Source organism: Ursus maritimus, unplaced genomic scaffold (genome assembly GCF_017311325.1).
Source record: "Ursus maritimus isolate PB19 unplaced genomic scaffold, ASM1731132v1 scaffold_20, whole genome shotgun sequence".
NCBI classification, from domain to species: domain Eukaryota; kingdom Metazoa; phylum Chordata; class Mammalia; order Carnivora; family Ursidae; genus Ursus; species Ursus maritimus.
Genome location: NW_024424453.1, coordinates 47,146,291 through 47,162,817, shown reverse-complemented (window position 1 = coordinate 47,162,817; position 16,527 = coordinate 47,146,291). Strand labels below are relative to the sequence as shown.

Sequence of the window (16,527 nt, the reverse complement as noted above, 5' to 3'; positions counted from 1 at the left end):
TGTCCGCGCCCCCCGCCGGCACGCAGGGCGGCCTGGCCCTTTAAGCGTCCAGACGGCGGCCCCAGCTGACGCGCGGGCTCCAATCGGCGCCCCGCGCCCCCCGCCCGCCGCGCCCGAGGCTCTGGGGCCGCAGCTGCTCAGCGGCTGGACTCGCCGCGGCCCTGCGCCTCCACCCGCCCGGCCGCGCCCCCGGGGGCCATGGTCGCGGGGCCCTGCGCGGGGGCGGCCCCCAGCGCGGCGCTTCATGGAGCGGCCCCGGCCCGGCCGCCGGGGGCAGCGCGATCCCGCGGGGCCCTGTGAGCCCCCAGCGCCACGGCACCATGGTACGCAAGGCCCTGCCTGTCCCCCCGCTTATCCGCCCACCTGCCCGCTCTGCCCTCCAGAGCGCACGGCCCGCCGGCTCCGGGTGGAAGAGTTGGAGGGATCTTCTCCCTCGCCGGGTCTCCCCGGCCCCTTCTCCCGGGTCCCCGCGGGCCAGGAATGCGGCGCTGTGGCGCGGCCCTCGGCGGGGAGGGGGTTAAATTCCTGGGGTGGGGGCGCGGGCGCGAAAGGCTGAGGTCTTGCTAGGCACCGGCAGAGGGGGGCGCTTCTCCGAGCCTGGGACGGCGCCGCCCTCGGACTGGGTGATGGGGGGGAGGGGGGAGGTCGGATTCCCGCCTGGGCCTTGGGCCACGTGGGCGCTGGAGCCGCCCTGCCTGGGGATTTGGGGCGACTGGGCCAAGCGGGGTGTGTTGGGGCGGGACGTCCGCAGCTCTGGTCCAAACTACTGTGTGACCTTGGGCCAGTCCTCTGCCCTCTCTGGGCCTGTGTCCTGGGAAGGGAGTGGGGCCATGAGTGCAGAAGAGGCTGGCACAGACACCCCATCTCCAAAAGGAGGCGCCTGGAAGTCATGAACCTGTGCCCCCTTGCTCAGTGTGGGCCCCACCCCCGGCTGCCCCGTAGTAAGGCTTGGCGTGGGCGTTTGGGGGGGTTGTGCAGATGCGTGCCCAGGTTTCATCCCAGGGCCTCCAGGGAGGCACTGGGGCAGGCTAGGGAGCCGGTGGCTTCATGGCACGGAGACAGGGTACCCCTCCGATGCAGAAGGCTCTGGCACTGGCCAGCAGTCTGGGCAGGTGTCCCTGGCACCTGGCCTCCCCCCACCCCCCACCCCCCGCCCCCAATGTCGTTGACCACTCCCCTGGTCTTGCATCTTAGATAGGCTGACCTGGCCTGGACTTCAGGGTGGGGTGTATGGCTGCAGCTGGCCCAGCCCATAGGGAGGGATGTGTGCAGTTTCAGGGAACTGGCACATCTGGCTGGGGAAGGGGTCTGGCACAGCTGGCGGGCCTTGCATGGGAGGTGCCAGCCAGGGGGGTGGCTGAGCCCTGCTGAGGTAGTTGATGGGTTAGGACTCCGGCAGCATGGGTGTGCCCTGTCAAGGAAGTCCAGTCAGGGTGCCTGGTTGAGACTCTTGGGTCCCTCCAGGGTGCAGGGTGGCGCTGGCTTGGGGCTTACTGCCGTGGGAACGGAGTCTTTGGGGCACCAATGTCCTCCAGGCTAACCCCTCCTTCCCTGCTGAGGCCAGAGGACCCTGAGACCAGATCTGCACACGGGAAGGTCAGGCACTGCCCTTTTTTTCCAATGCCAGGTAGGCACTGGAGGGCATTCTGTGAAGGGAGAGCAGAGTGGACTGGGGCCCTGTGGCCTAGGATGAGCTCCCCTCAACAGGCCTGGCTTTAACCAGCCCTTGTCCAAGCCACTTCTGCCACTATCTGGCCCCTGGTGGCCCTTAGGGGCCCTGTCACAACCTAAGTTGCATCCGGCCCCCTCACTGGCCTGCAGGTCAGTAGCTTGGGGGAGGAGGCTGCAGGTTGCAGGGCGTAGCGGTGGGGTCCGGGGAAGCACCGCTGATCCCCTGAGTCAGAGGTTCCCCAGATGCCTCTTCCTGCTTTTTAAGGCATTGAAAGCCAAGAAATCCATCCATGGGGACTGGTGTCCAGTCCAGCAGGGAAGGGGTGGCCTTAGCAGAGTTGGGAGTCCAGGAGCTCTGTTACTGCCCACTGTGCGACCCTCCCTTTCTGAGCCTCGGTTTCCCCATCTGTGCAGTAGTTTGGTCCCAGAAGATGAATCAGAATGAGTCAGAGGAGGGAGATGGGAGGGACTTGGCACCATATCCCTGTCAGATTGGCCAGGCCTGGACAGGCCAGCAACCCTGAGACAGAGGGGGCAGATGGGTGGCTTCTTGGCTGAGGGGAAGGAGGCGTGGGAGAACTCAAGGAAGATGGCGTCCATGGTCAAGAGTCTGGCCAGACTGGGATCGGAGAGAGCATCGGGTAGGTGCTGCCCTGGGTAGCTGGGCATGCAGTGGGGGGGCCCAGGGCAGATCTGGAAGCAGGCTGCCCCTGTGGCTCCTGAGGCCCCGGGCTGATTCTCATTCAGGTGACTGAGAAGTCGAACCCCCAAGCCCAGTCTGGGCCCACCCACTACTGCCCCACCAATGGAAGGACTAGCATGGAGGATTGCGGTGGGCTGTGAATGGACAGAACTGGGGTTTCATCAGGGCTTGCAGGGAGGTGCTTGGAGGAGAAGAGCTGATGGCTTTGTGGCAGTGGGACAAGGCACCCCTCAAATATAGGAGGCTCTGACTCAGTTCGACAGGGCTTGAGGATGGCCAGAAACTGGAACCTGCGGGGTTGGTCCAGCCAGGCAGGTGGTCGATAGATATTAACTGAACGTCTGTGCACTGGAGCCAGGCAAGGGAGTGGGCAGCCTGCCTCTCGGTGCTGTCCACCTTTTGGGAAAGCTGCTGTGCAGCAGCCAGGAATGATTAAGCCAGCCCTGATTCTGGACACTTCACAGGTGCTGGATGTGGCTCAAGGGCCTGCTAATCTGACCCCTAAGACTTTGAGGGCCTCTCTGGGACTCCAAAGGCCCGAGGAAGTGTGGCTTCCAAGATGGGGCCATCTCAGAGCCTCTGGGCCTGGACCATACCTGACCTGGGGTCTGGGGGCCTAGAGGGAAGAGGGTCCGGGGCAGGCCTTGGGGGCCTCCTGTCTCTAAACATGGTGGACAGGCAACACAGTTCTATCCCCACAGAACCCCTGTGTGAGAGGGCGCTGCCGGCAGCCAGGCCTGAGGCCATGGGCAGCAGCCTGGCCCAGTAAGAAGTGGCTGGCTAGATCCCACCAGCCTCCTCCAGCAGGGCAGGAGGACCAAGGCCTGGGCTGGATTTCTTCCCAAGAATTTCTACTCCTGCAAAGCCTGAGGCCCAGGCCTTGAGGCCCACTGCTGGTGAGGTGAGGGGTTTCCTAGGTACTATCCCTAGGGGTGCAGTAGCAGTCGGAGGCTGAGCAGTGAGCTAGTGAGCCTGACTTCCATTCTTGAGGGGCCTGGGGCTGGGCAGGCGTGGTTTTATTTGTATGTGTGAGTGAGTGTGAGGGAGAGAATCCGTGGAGCTCAGGAAATGTGAAGGAATGCTCACGTCTGGGGTGGCCACCTCTCCCGTTTGCCTGGATCGGCCCCAGTGTTAACACAGAAAGTCCCACATCCCAGGAAACCCCTAAGTGCCAGGCACCCCTGGATGTTGGTGACCCTAGTCCCTGTTCCTTCCTCTTTCCTTCTCTTCCCCTTCCCTGCCCAGGGTGACTTCTTGTTTCACAGGGAAGAGCTGGAGGCCCAGAAAAGTTAACCGACTCACCCAGGAGCTGCTGGTCATGATTGGAGTCTGAGCTCTAAGGGGCAGCTGGCTCGGGCCTGAGTCCTGATTCCCCTGCATCCTGGCTCGAGCTTCGGCTCCTTTTCTAGAACGCGGAACCAGGAGTGACGGGCAGGCTGCCTCCCGGATGGTGGGCGCTGCCCAGGTTGCTGGCCTTGACCTGACCTGTGCCCTGTGCCCCACAGTTGCTGGTTGAGAAGACGACAGACTCACCGGCGGCCGAGTTCTCGCTGGTGGAGGACGTGGCACTACACTTCGCCTGCTTGATGGGCCGCCTGAACGAGCAGCGCCTCTTCCAGCCTGACCTCTGCGACGTGGACCTGGTGCTGGTGCCCCAGCGCAGCGTCTTCCCGGCACACAAGGGCGTGCTGGCCGCCTACAGCCAGTTCTTCCACTCGCTCTTCACCCAGAACAAGCAGCTGCAGCGCGTGGAGCTGTCCCTGGAGGCGCTTGCCCCCGGCGGCCTGCAGCAGATCCTCAACTTCATCTACACCTCCAAGCTGCTGGTCAACGCGGCCAACGTGCACGAGGTGCTCAGTGCCGCCTCGTTGCTGCAGATGGCCGACATCGCCGCGTCCTGCCAGGAGCTGCTGGACGCCCGCTCCCTCGGCCCCCCGGGCCCCAGCGCAGTGGCCCTGGCCCCGCCGGCAGCCGGCTGCACCCCGGCCGCGCCTCCCTACTACTGTGACATCAAGCAGGAGGCGGACGCCCCGGGCCTGCCGAAGATCTATGCCCGCGAGGGCCCCGACCCCTACTCCGTGCGTGTCGAGGACGGGGCAGGGACCGCGGGGGGCACAGTGCCTGCCGCCATCGGGCCAGCTCAGCCCTTCTTCAAGGAGGAGAAGGAGGGTGGTGTCGAGGAGGCCGGCGGGCCCCCTGGCAGCCTCTGCAAGCTGGAGGGTGGGGAGGGGCTGGAGGAAGAGCTAGGGGCTTCTGGCACGTACAGCCGCCGGGAGCAGTCCCAGATCATCGTGGAGGTGAACCTCAACAACCAGACTCTGCACGTGTCCACGGGGCCCGAGGGCAAGCCGGGCACCACCACGGGCCCAGCCACCATGGTGCTGGGCCGGGAGGACGGGCTGCAGAGACACTCGGAGGACGAGGAGGAGGAAGAGGAGGAGGAGGAGGAGGAGGAAGAGGAAGAGGAGGGTGGCGGCAGTGGAGGGGAGGAGGAGGAGGAGGAGGAAGAGGAGGAAGGTGGCAGTCAGGGAGAGGAGGAAGACGAGGAGGAGGAAGGGCACAGCGAGCAGGAGGAGGAAGAAGAGGAGGAAGAGGAAGGGCACAGCGAGCAGGATCAAGAGAGCTCAGAGGAGGAGGAGGAAGAGGAGGAGGGCGGGGAGGCGGGGAGCAGGCAGGGGCCGGCGGGGAGGCGGGGCAGCAGGGCCGAGCCCCCTCCCCACAGTCGCATGGCCACACGGTCTCGAGAGAACGCCCGGCGCCGAGGCCCCCCTGAGGCTGAGGAGGCCAGGCCACGGGGCGGGAAGAGGCCCAAGCCCGCTCCAGGGGGAGCCTCTGCAGCCTCCCGAGGGCCGCAGGCCGCCGACGGGCTGGGGGCCAAGGTGAAGCTGGAAGAGAAGCAGCACCACCCGTGCCAGAAGTGCCCTCGCGTCTTCAACAACCGCTGGTACCTGGAGAAGCACATGAACGTGACCCACAGCCGCATGCAGATCTGTGACCAGTGTGGCAAGCGCTTCCTGCTGGAGAGCGAGCTGCTACTGCACCGGCAGACAGACTGCGAGCGCAACATCCAGGTGGGCCTCAGCCGCTCCTCGGGCGGGGCAGGGCAGGAGGGCCGCAGAAAGGCCACCCAGGCCACGCGCCCAGTGTCCTGCTGCCTGCACTGCCCAGACAGACTTACCCCTGGCCCGTGGGGCCAGCCCGAGCCCAGGGTGGTGAGAGCTCAGGGGATAACATTAAGGAGGGCTTCCCAGAGGAGGCAGGTAGAACTGGGCTTTGGCACATGGAGACATGTGCAGACGGGACAGGAACATACAGTACTCTTGGCCAGAGGGGCGAAGGGGAGAATGAGAGGAGGAGGGAGTTGTCTGAGTACTTGAGGCTGGTGGATAGCCAGCTCCCAGGAGGGGTGAGCCCGTATTTTGGTAAATCCTAGGGCTGCTGGAAGGTCAACAGGGTCATCCTGCAGAGTTTCACAGACTGTGCACCGCGCAGAAGCACAGATGAGATGGGGCAGGGTTTGCCCGGAGGGGGCGCCATTTCTACTTGCCACAAAGGCTGAATAGAGCAAGAGGTGGCCCCGAGGAGGAAGCCCCTGCTGTCAGCTCTTTGGAGATGCCAGCTGGCCTGGGCCTGGGAAAAGGGATTGGATGAGAAGTTTGGGAAGAGCAGGGGCTGCCGGGGCCAAGCAGGGGAGCTGGGCTGGCTGCCAGGCCTCGGGTCGGCCTGTGAGAGTGCCAACCCGGCCTCTCAGGGTGCAGGCAGCACAGGGCCCGCCAGGCTGCTTTTTATCTTTGCTGGCCGGGAGGGGTTGTGGGGGCAGCAGGTAGGCGGGTGCTAATTGCCTGAGCTAATTGCTAATTGCAGTGTCCTGTGGAGAAAGTGTTACCTGGGGGGTTACCTGGGCTCCTGCCCCACCCCCCTGTACCTGTTCCCACTTGCCTGCCCACTGGGCTGCCCGTTGCCTCTCCACCTGCACACACCTGAACCTTCCTCCTGAAGGGGAAAGGTGCATTTGCCTCTTCTGACCTGGGCACCCTGACCCATTTTCTGCCCAAGGCCTGACCTACTCCAGCCCTCTGGAAGTGTCTCCTGAAGGGATGGGGAGGACAAGAGGAGGAGGGGAGCATGGCCCCTGGGGTTCCCACCACTCTCTCTTTCCTCAGGGGACCCGGGAGCTCCTGCAGTCCCCCTCCCCCAGCCAGCACTTTGGTACCTCCCTCCTTGGGGGTCTCCAGGGTGCCAGGGCATGGGTCCCAGCAGGGGGGAGGGTGGACATGTGATGGAGAGGGGCTTCTCCATGTATTGTGTGTAGCCTGCTCACAGGCCATGGCCCTTCAGCCAGTTATGTGTCTCCCCTCTGTAGACAGGTGCCTTGTTGAAATGAGCACAGAGTAGGGGCTTCCTGGTATAGGTGGCCCATGACGAGTTGAGTTCAAGGATGAGGGAGGGCCCCAGGCCGCAGCCCTGGGTAGGTGGGCCTGTTTCTAGGGAGTTACCATCCCCAACTCCCAGAACATCAGATTTGGCAGGTCACTGGAGCACAGGCCTCCAGCACAGGCCAGGTAGAGAAACTGAGTCCAGAGAGGGGCAGATTGTCCCAGGTCACATGGTCCTGACTCAGGACCCAGGGCCTAATGTCCTCTTACCCTGCAGTGTGTGACATGTGGCAAGGCTTTTAAGAAGCTCTGGTCCCTCCATGAGCACAACAAGATCGTGCATGGCTATGCAGAGAAGAAGTTCTCATGTGAGATCTGCGAGAAGAAGTTCTACACCATGGCCCATGTGCGCAAGCACATGGTTGGTGAGTCTGGGCCAGGAGGGGATGAGGCCTGAGGTCAGAGCTGGGCCAGCTGCTGGTTGTGCTGGGAAGGACTTCCCATCCCAGGGCCGTATGAAGGCATGAGAAGGCCCCTCAACTGGCAAGCCTGGGGAGGCTGGTTGCAGTGGCAGGTGTGACCTGGAGAGGCTCAGAGGTCGGGGCTACCATGTACCGTTGGGCAGGTTGAACATTGCACAAGGGTTCCTGGACAAGATGGCAGGTGGAGGCCAGAATCCAGCTGGCACACTGCTAACCAGACTATGCATCTCAGCATAGGGTTGTGGCCACCAGGGAAAGAAGTATCTTTTCCTAAATTACACAAAATGCCATATGGGCTGACACAGGCCCTGTCTCACCTTGAGGACAGCTGTACCTCTAATTCTTTCTCACCTTCTGGCCCTTATAGGGCTTCAAGCTCCTCTAATTGAGGAGGCCCCCACAGATGTGTGCTGGGCTCCTCCTCTGCCTTGGCCATGGCTGTCCCTCCCCTCTAGGAGGGCCTGACTGGGAGTCTGGTGTTTAGGGGGCCCTCCCTTCTTTGCCTGCTTGGGGCCCGGGGCTCAAGGGAGGTGTGGTCCCTGGCCAGGCCTCACCCCTTTCTCCAGCCACATGGGAGCTGGGACCCTGGGGTGGAGGTCCAGGCCAGGAGCATGCTGGGTAGCCCAGGACTGGTGGTCTTCCTGGGCTCAGCTTCCCTAGGTCTGAGCTGTAAGGGGGACTCTCTGGCTCCAGTTGCTTCCTCACAGATCTTCCTTGAAGAGTTTGTTAGTCCTCACCTGTCCATGGTTTTGGGAGCAAAGCCAGCTCCCTCTGGACTGCCCAGTGTCATCCCCTGTAAAGCCCACCTTTGAGGCTCAGTACCACTCCTGGCCTCTCTCTGTAGCACAGATGCTGTGCAGAGAGCCAGTGGTGGGCCAGGGTTTGGGCCAAAGCCAGTCCTGCTCGGGGTCCTTGCCCGGAAGTCAGCCGCAGGTCCTAGACGGAGGCTCTGAGGCAGACCCTGAAGCAGGGGGGCCTCCCAGGAGGCTCAATATGGGAGGTGGTCAGGCAGGGATCCCCCAGGAGCAGCCATGGGGGTCCCCTTGAGACATAATGGCCTGCCCCGCAGCCCACACCAAGGACATGCCCTTCACCTGCGAGACCTGCGGGAAGTCCTTCAAACGAAGCATGTCTCTCAAAGTGCACTCGCTGCAGCACTCTGGGGAGAAACCCTTCCGATGTGAGGTGAGCCCCTTTCTCCACCTGCCCCAGGGGCCACCCTGGATGGGCAGGGGTCAGGAGCAGCAGCTGCTTCACAACCAGGGGGTTGGGAGCAGTGGAGTTCAGGATTCAGAAAGAGAGGTGGCCCCCCTGGTGTCTGTGGTCCCCGCCTCCCACAGCATCCTGACCCCGCTGCCCACCTGCCTGCCCCCCACCCCCACCCTCCGCCACCCCACCCCACCCCCTTACATTCAGGGTGGGCATCTTCTTGGGCTGCAACCAGGCATGGGGCAGGCTTTCTGGAGAGGTGGAGAGAGGCATATCTCAGGCACAGCAGTGATAGAGCTGCAGGCTGCAACGGGGCGGGGGGGGGGTGGGTGGAGGGGGGGGCATTCCAACAAGGAGGAAGGATGGGAGGGCCTTGGCTTTACACATGAGGACTCCCTCCATTCTGTGGCCTTTTCCCACTTCCTGCCTTCTGTACCCGCCTGGGCCCTGACCATCTTTGGCCCCTTCTCTGCCTGTGTGCTGCCTGCCCCAGGAGTCCCTCCCCATGTGTGTCCTCCCTGGGCCTTGCAGTCCCAGGCAGGTGCTCCCCACCCTGCCCCCGGGGCCTCACCGTCCACCCCCCACTCAGAACTGCAATGAGCGCTTCCAGTACAAGTACCAGCTGCGGTCCCACATGAGCATCCACATCGGCCACAAGCAGTTCATGTGCCAGTGGTGCGGCAAGGACTTCAACATGAAGCAGTACTTCGATGAGCACATGAAGACCCACACAGGTACGGCCGCCTGGGGGTGGGGGGGTGCAGGATGGGGATGCCTGCCTGCGAGGGCCCCAGCCACGCGCCTCCTCCGCTCTGGGGCTCAGTGCCATCCTCCCCGCCTCTCCCCGGGGTAGGTGGAGGGTGGGAGTGGGGGGGCAGGCAGGTGGGCAGCGGGGTCAGGATGCTGTGGGAGGCGGGGACCACAGACACCAGCTGGGCCCTACTGGGGTTCCGCGGGCTGGGGTGCGCTGACTTCGCGGTGACGCCCGTCTGCCCGTGCCGGCGCCCAGGGGAGAAGCCATACATCTGTGAGATCTGTGGCAAGAGCTTCACCAGCCGCCCCAACATGAAGCGGCACCGGCGCACGCACACGGGCGAGAAGCCTTACCCCTGCGACGTCTGCGGCCAGCGCTTCCGCTTCTCCAACATGCTCAAGGCCCACAAGGAGAAGTGCTTCCGCGTCAGTCACCCCCTGGCTGGCGACGGCCCCCCTCCCGGCCCAGGCCTGGCCCCCGCCCAGCCTCCGGCTCACACGCTGCCCCTGCTGCCGGGGCTGCCCCAGACCCTGCCGCCCCCACCCCACCTGCCGCCCCCGCCGCCCCTCTTCTCTACCACGGCCACTTCGGGCGGGAGGATGAGCGCCAACAACTGACTGCCGAGGTGCCCACGCGGGGCCTGGACCGGGCGGCCTCCAGGAGGGACCCCGGCCCTCCCTCCTGCCTGGGGGAGGCCAGCAACGCCGGCCTGGCACTGCCGCCCCCGCCTCCAGACGTGGCTGGACCTGTGCTGCTTGAGGCCCCTGACCGTGCGGGTGTGCGGGTGGAGGACACTTCACTCCCAAGTGCCCCCCTTTTCAGTGACTCCTTGAAGCCTTTGCTTTTTTTTTTTTTTTTTTTTTTTTTGGAAGTGAAAGAAAAAGAAAAGAGAGGAAACTATTTGCAGCACCCCCTCCAGGTGAGGGGGGTGCTGGAGGCGGCAGGTACAGCAGAGAGGGAGGGGCTAGGGAGCAGGTGTGACTGGTCACGCTGCTGAGGCCTGAGCCATAGGAGGTTGGCCAGGCAAGCCTGGGTCCCCTTCGGTGGCTCACCTCTGCCTCCCCTGTGCCCCCTAACTTGCCCCCTCATCCTGGAGGCTTTGGGGAAAAGTTGGGGTGTCAGCCTCCCTGGAAGGAGTCGTGGATCCTGTCTGTGGGCTGTGGACACTGAGGCAGGGGCTTGAGGGTGGATGCCCATGAGCGTGTTGTGGGGGGAGTGGCGAAGTGTGAAGGCTGCAGACCCAGCTTTGCACCGTGTGCAGTGGGGAAGGCAGGGGCTGGACCCCAGGCATTTGCTCTCCCACCCACCACTCTGCCAGCAGGCACAGGGATCCCTGATCTGTACCAGGCGGCATTGAGGACATCCCCAGAAGCTACTGGGCCTCAGGGGGCTGGGGGCTAGGCCCTGGGTGGGCAGACGGGCTGGCTCCCGCAGCACCAGATCCCAGGGGCTACAGTTAAAGAGTCCCTGCAAATGGGTGAACCCCAAGGGCAGGCCCTGAGAAGGAGGTGATGTTTTAAGGTTTCAAGGTGCTATCAGTGGGGCAGGGGGCGGGGCCGCTGTTCACAGAACACCTGGGTCCTCACCAGCTGCCCTGGTCGTGTCTCCCACACCAGACAAGTTGTGTGTGTGTCTGTCTCCATCCCTGCTCTGAAGGCAGAGGCCTCATCCTCTTCCCGGGCCTCCCATAACCCACCCGAGGCTTGTGTCCAGCATCCCTGTCCTTCCTGGGTCTCTGCACCGCGGGCAGGGAGTCTGTAGCACTGTTGGTGGGAGGAGCCTACACATTCAAGCCCCAGGGTGGGGGGTGGGGGTTCTGGGGGAGCCCCAGCCTGTGCCTGATGCTTGCCCCCATGAGGCCCGGCACTAATAGGACACCCTTTTTTGTTGTCATTTAACGTCTTTATTCCTGCCTTGAAAATGGGGAGGAAGATTTCCATAAGCTACGTGTTTCCTAGTTAAGCTCTTTCCTTTGTGTTTATACAGTTTTGTTTGTTATACTCTGCACCTTAAAACCCCATGACTACCCCCACACCACCACCTTCCCAAGCATGGCTGGAATGGGAAGAGGCCTGAGCCCAAGGGGGACAGTGGCAGGAGGCGGGGGCAACTGGGCCTCATCAGCCCAAGGGCTGAGGGGGTCAGAACCCCTCTGACCTCCTTGTGAGGCCCATGGCGCTGGGTGGGGGTTGGGGACATTTTAATCATCAATAAACGAAGCACTTTATTCTGTACAGATGTGGGCAGGTCCAAGAAGCCCGAGTGATTTGAGGATTTAATAATCCAAGCTACACAGCCCTGATTGTTCTCTGGGTGCAGAGGGGGGCAGTGCCCTGGCCTAGTTGCATTTGGGGCTGCGGCAGGAGTAGTGCAAGTCAGAGCCTCCAGACAAACCCTCAGAACGGCCCTGCTGTCCTCTGCAGAGAGAAGGTGGGCCCCTGAGAGAGGAAGCCTCCCTGTCTGGCTCCCAGTTCTGCAGCTCCCTCACCCCAAGGCTGGGGGTTCTGGACTCCAGCTTTACTCTAGCTCCCTCTCCTGCACCCCTTGATCTCTGGGCTTCCATGACGTCCTCAGGGTCCCCCTCCCCCCTGTTTCTTCCTCTTCCTTGCTATTTCTAACCTCTGGTCCCAGTGCCTGGCAGCTCTTCAGAGCTGGCTCACATTTTCCCCAAAAAAAGTTGATCTCCCCCGATGTGCTGTAGGTTGGGACCCCCATGGATTTCCCAACCCCTGTCGCTGACACCATGGTTTCCCATAGGGACTGCTGGCCTTGTCACCAGCTAGCCCCACTACAGCCTTAGTGAGTGAGCCTGGAGGGTCCTGGCTAGGCCTGGTCCCTATGAGGCCACCCTTTGATAAGCAGAGGCTGGAGATGGGTATGAGGGGGAGGTGGTGTTGAAACTCTGTCCTAAGACTTGGGTTCCCTGTTCTAATACACCTCTCCTCTGAGGGCAGGGGTCCAGGCAGCAGGCTGGGCTCTGATCAAAATGGTCATTGTAGCTGTGCGTGGGCACAGCCAAACCCTCTCCTGGGAGGCACCTGTCCCAGTGGGGACAGGAGCCCTGGTCCCTGGTGCTAAATGCTCTCTTCCCCTTGGGCCAGTGTGGGTGGGAGCTCCTTTCCAGCCAGATCACAAGGGTCTGAAGCAATAATGGAACCTCAGCAGTACCAGTATGGGTAGGGGTTCTTCTTTTACCAGCTTTTACATTTCCTTTTTATTTTTAAAACAAATGAACAAGCACCTAGATATTGGAGTAAGGGGACTGGGGCATCATACCCACTTCCCAGGGCTGGTGACAGGAAAGAGGGGTCGGGATCATCACCTCCCACTGGAGATGTGCTGGGTGTGGGGAACCCCTCAGTCCAAACTTTTCAGCCCATTTGGCCAGAACTTGGGTCTGAGACCTGGGCCTGCCTACTCACCAGTTCTCCCTGGGCTCCCTGGTCTTGGGCCAGCTGGGGGTGAGCAGAGAGATGAGGTGGGGCCTCAAGCTGGGGCTAGAGCTTCAGCCTCTGACCTTGGCATGTGTGGCCACCGTAACCCTCACCAGGGGTGGTCACCAGTGGCAGAATGGCTGTGCCAGGTGTGTGGACCCTTGATGTCTGGGCCCCAAGTGCATGGGGGGATAGCAGGAGGGTGAGGACAAGAGTGAAGGGGAATAAAGTCAGTACAACTGTCCCTTGGCCCAGCCTCTTCTTTACATGTTGCCTGCCCTGACCACTGGCTGGAAAGACCCAGACCAGAGCAAGGGAGCAGCTCAGCGGCAGGCCGCATGGGTCACTGCCCTAGAGCACCTGCAGACTCCACATCTCTCCCTTAAGGGGGCCTGGGCTTTAGGAACACCCAGAGTCAGGAGCTGAGGCAAGAGCGGAGACGTGCCCCCAAACCGGTGTTTGGTCCTGAGCTGGATACAGAAGGGGATCAAAAGAGGAGAGGTCCTGGGGCTGCCGACGCTGAGATCCCTACAGGCAGCGCCCACAGGAGGCCAGGGCCCCTGCAGGATGGTTTTCCACGAGCAGGGGGCCTGCCGCCACAGGAGCCCCAGGACAGCCGGGGCCGCTGCCACTCATGTGCTCAGCACTTGGCAGGCAATGGCGGTTCGAAGCAGCCAGCTATCAGAGATGCTGACGTGGGCACCAGGAAGACAAAAGCTCAGATGGAAGGCAGCTAGTGGCCTCCAAGGAGGGAGCAGACGGCTCTCCGTGGGGACCTCTGAGAATTAATTCGTTGCGCAGGTAACACATGGAGCCTTGGCTCTGTGCCAGGTGGAACTCTAGGCCCCGGGTCTACACGGTGAACGAGGCCCCTGTGATGCAACCCTTGGCCCCAGATACATGAGGAGGGGTCTGACCAGGAGGGGCTGGGTGGATTCCTGGGCCAGAGAGCAGGTGCCACTGCCCCAGTTCTGTGAGGCCACGCTGACAAGCAGAGGCTGGAGATGGGTGTGGTGGAGGGCAGGGGTCCAAACAGCAGGTCCCAGAATTTGGGAGCCTGCACTCTTCCACACAGCCCTACTTCTTTGACCAAAATGAACAGATCTGCTCAGGTCACCCTGAAAACGAGGCTCGCCAATGAGCTCGAGGGCCTGGCTGCTCCCCCAGACTCTTGGTATTCTGCTTCTGTGTTTCTGCTCACCACCCGTCCCACCACCTGTCTGCTTGCATGGCGCCTCTCTGCACAGCCTCTTCCTTCGGTCCCCCGTCACCCCCCTCATTCTAACCTTTCCAACTTCCTGCCCCAGTGCTGCTTAGGCATGAGTCTCGCTGGGCTGGGAGGAAGAGGCCGTGGGGTGGTGGTGGGCACCATGGCTGGCATCTCTGGAACCCTCATTCTCCCCCAGTTTTGCTCTTTGGGACCAAACAGCTCGTTAACGCCTCATGTCCCGGAGCACGGGTCCTCTACTTACACCCTAGTCGCCAGGGAGGCTGGGAAGGTGAGCGTGTCTTCTACTTCGGGCAGGTAGCACTCACGATCAGACGATGGCTGTCCAAAGGCACTGAGTGGCCACAAAGGGTCCCTCTCCCACCCCGAGTCCTGGTTCTGGGACCCAGGCGTCCTGAGAGAAACCGTGGCTCATACCTGCCTCCTGGGCACAGGACTGGAGTGTCTACTGCATCGTGTAGGAAGCTCCCAGCCTGGCAAGGTGAAGCCTCTGGGCTGGTTCCATAAGGGATTCTTCCCTAGGCAATGCCCCCTTCCATAGCAGCCCGCGGCTCCTGGGCCAAGGGCAAGACCAGTACATGTGGGGAATGCCAGCCCAATGCCACACGGCATCGTGTTGTGTAGAATCCTTGGGGAAATACCGATTTTTCTGCAACTAAAATTTTTCTTAGACATGGTTGAAAAAGCCAAATATTTCTGGACTATTTCCCAACACACACACACAGCTCCTCTTTCCCTTTTTCCAAGCATAGTTATAGTATTATTTGGAGTTGATTAACATTCAATGGATATATTATTATGACTATGTAAACACTGGTCTCAACCAAGCCATGTCATAGAATATGATTCTATTTCCTTTCCTGTATAACTTTTTACTTTTGTCTCTCTTTAAAATGTGGGCACTTCGGTTCCTAGGTGCTCATTGCTTCGTGTCCCCAAACCCTGCCATAAGTATAACTCTCCTCGTAAGTGCACACACAGCAGGTGTCCCATCGGCTCTCTCTTGGCACTGTCTCTCCAGAACCCTCCTCACATCTGGACTGGTTGATTTCCCCCAGCTGTCAGGGTGGGATCTCCCACCCTTCTGAGGATTCCCTTTGCCAATTCCTAGACGGATCTCCCCTTTCCCCCAATCCTCTATTTTCCTCTCTCTGGGTTTGCTCCCACAATTTGGTGAAGCACACCCTCCAGGGGCTTCCTGAGGAGGGGCTGATGGGCACGTGGAAAGCCGTGGCCAGGCCCGACGTGATCGGTCCTCCCCTAGTCACGCAGGAGGCAGCAGAGCTAGTGACCATCACCGCTTGTGAGCAGGGTGGCAAGATGACCCTGGTGTGCACAAAAGTGACGCCAATCTCCCCTAAGGACACTTCGGCTTAAGAACATCCCTGGACCTACATCCCCTGCCACGCTGCTGAGACTGTATCCCTTCAGATTGACTGCAGAAAACTAACTTCTAGAAGGCTTATGTCTTAGTGGACTACTTTTTTTCTAACCCTGAAATGTAGCTTCTCTTTGGGACCACTTCAGGGAATGAAATTCTGAAGATCTTGACTATTTTTATTCTACCCTCACACAGGGATGAGTTCGCCTGGGTACAGAACCCTAGGTTGGAAATCACTTTCCCCTTGGGATTTTTTATTTTTAAGATTTTATTTATTTCAGAGAGAGAGAGAGAGAGAGAGAGAGAGAGAGACATGAGAGGGGGGAGGGGCAGAGGGAGAAGTAGACTCCCCCCCTGAGCAGGGAGCCCGGATGTGGGGCTTGATCCCAGGACCCTGGGATCATGACCTGAGCCGAAGGCAGACCCTTTAACGACTGAGCCACCCAGGTGCCCTTCCCTCAGGGTTTTAGATGCCAGTGATCCGCTGAGACGCCCGATCCCCGTCTTGACCCCAATGCTGTGTGGGTGGCCTGAGTCTTGCTCTCTGAAGCCTTCACGGCCTCTGCTCCGCTTCCAGCGTCGTGAGTCTTCACAGCGAAGTCCTTGGTGTGGGTTTTTTCTCACCCAGTGCCCAGGGGACTCAGTGAGCCCTGTCAGTTCGGGAAACTATTCTGAATGATGGCTTTCAACTGTCCCTTCTCCAAGTTTTTCTCTGGTATTCAGCTCCTGTTATGTGGACATTGGAACCTCTGGACGACTTCTCTCATTCTCTTACCCAGTCTCATGGTCTTCACCTTTTTTGTTCTACTTTCTGGGAGATGTTCTCAAATTTGTTTTCCAACCGTTCTATTGAATATTACATTTCTGCCATTATACTTTTCAATTTCCAAAAGTTCTTCTTTGTTTCTCTGGGAGTTCTTTTTTTATAGCGTGTATCCCTTTATTATGTAAGCATCTTTCTGATACTATTACTAGCAGTGGGTGAATTTTTTCTGCTTCCAGCTATTTTTTTTATCTTTGTTTCCTCTGATTTCCTCTCCTTTTGCTTATTTTTTATGAGACTTTTTTTTTATGAGGCTTTCCTTAAATGTTGGGTGGTCTTTGATCATTTTCCTCATTGAAATTTTTATTGCAATAGGGGCACCTGGGTGACTTAGTTAAGTATCTGCTTTCGGCTCAGGTCATGATCCCAGAGTCCTGGGATCGAGCCCCATGTCAGGCTCCCTGCTCAGTGGGGAGCCTACTTCTCCCTCTGCCCTTTCCCCTATTCATGCTCTCTCTCTCTTGCT

General features: G+C 60.5%; 1 protein-coding gene across 1 annotated transcript; it reads left to right on the top strand.

Annotated features, from left to right (window-relative positions):
• The first annotated feature begins 221 nt into the window (after positions 1–221).
• ZBTB47 (zinc finger and BTB domain containing 47) lies at positions 222–12,873 on the top strand. Its single transcript, XM_040636911.1, has 6 exons — positions 222–323; positions 3,880–5,445; positions 7,028–7,175; positions 8,302–8,417; positions 9,031–9,175; positions 9,451–12,873. Exons 1-6 carry the CDS (start codon positions 321–323, stop codon positions 9,810–9,812), a joined length of 2,340 nt encoding a protein of 779 aa, XP_040492845.1. The 5' UTR covers positions 222–320; the 3' UTR covers positions 9,813–12,873.
• The last annotated feature ends 3,654 nt before the right edge of the window (positions 12,874–16,527 follow it).

Coding starts and splice junctions, on each gene's coding strand:
- ZBTB47 (XM_040636911.1), top strand. Junction 8,418..9,030: donor AGAAACCCTTCCGATGTGAG/GTGAGCCCCTTT, acceptor CCCCCCACTCAG/AACTGCAATGAGCGCTTCCA. Junction 9,176..9,450: donor GCACATGAAGACCCACACAG/GTACGGCCGCCT, acceptor GCCGGCGCCCAG/GGGAGAAGCCATACATCTGT.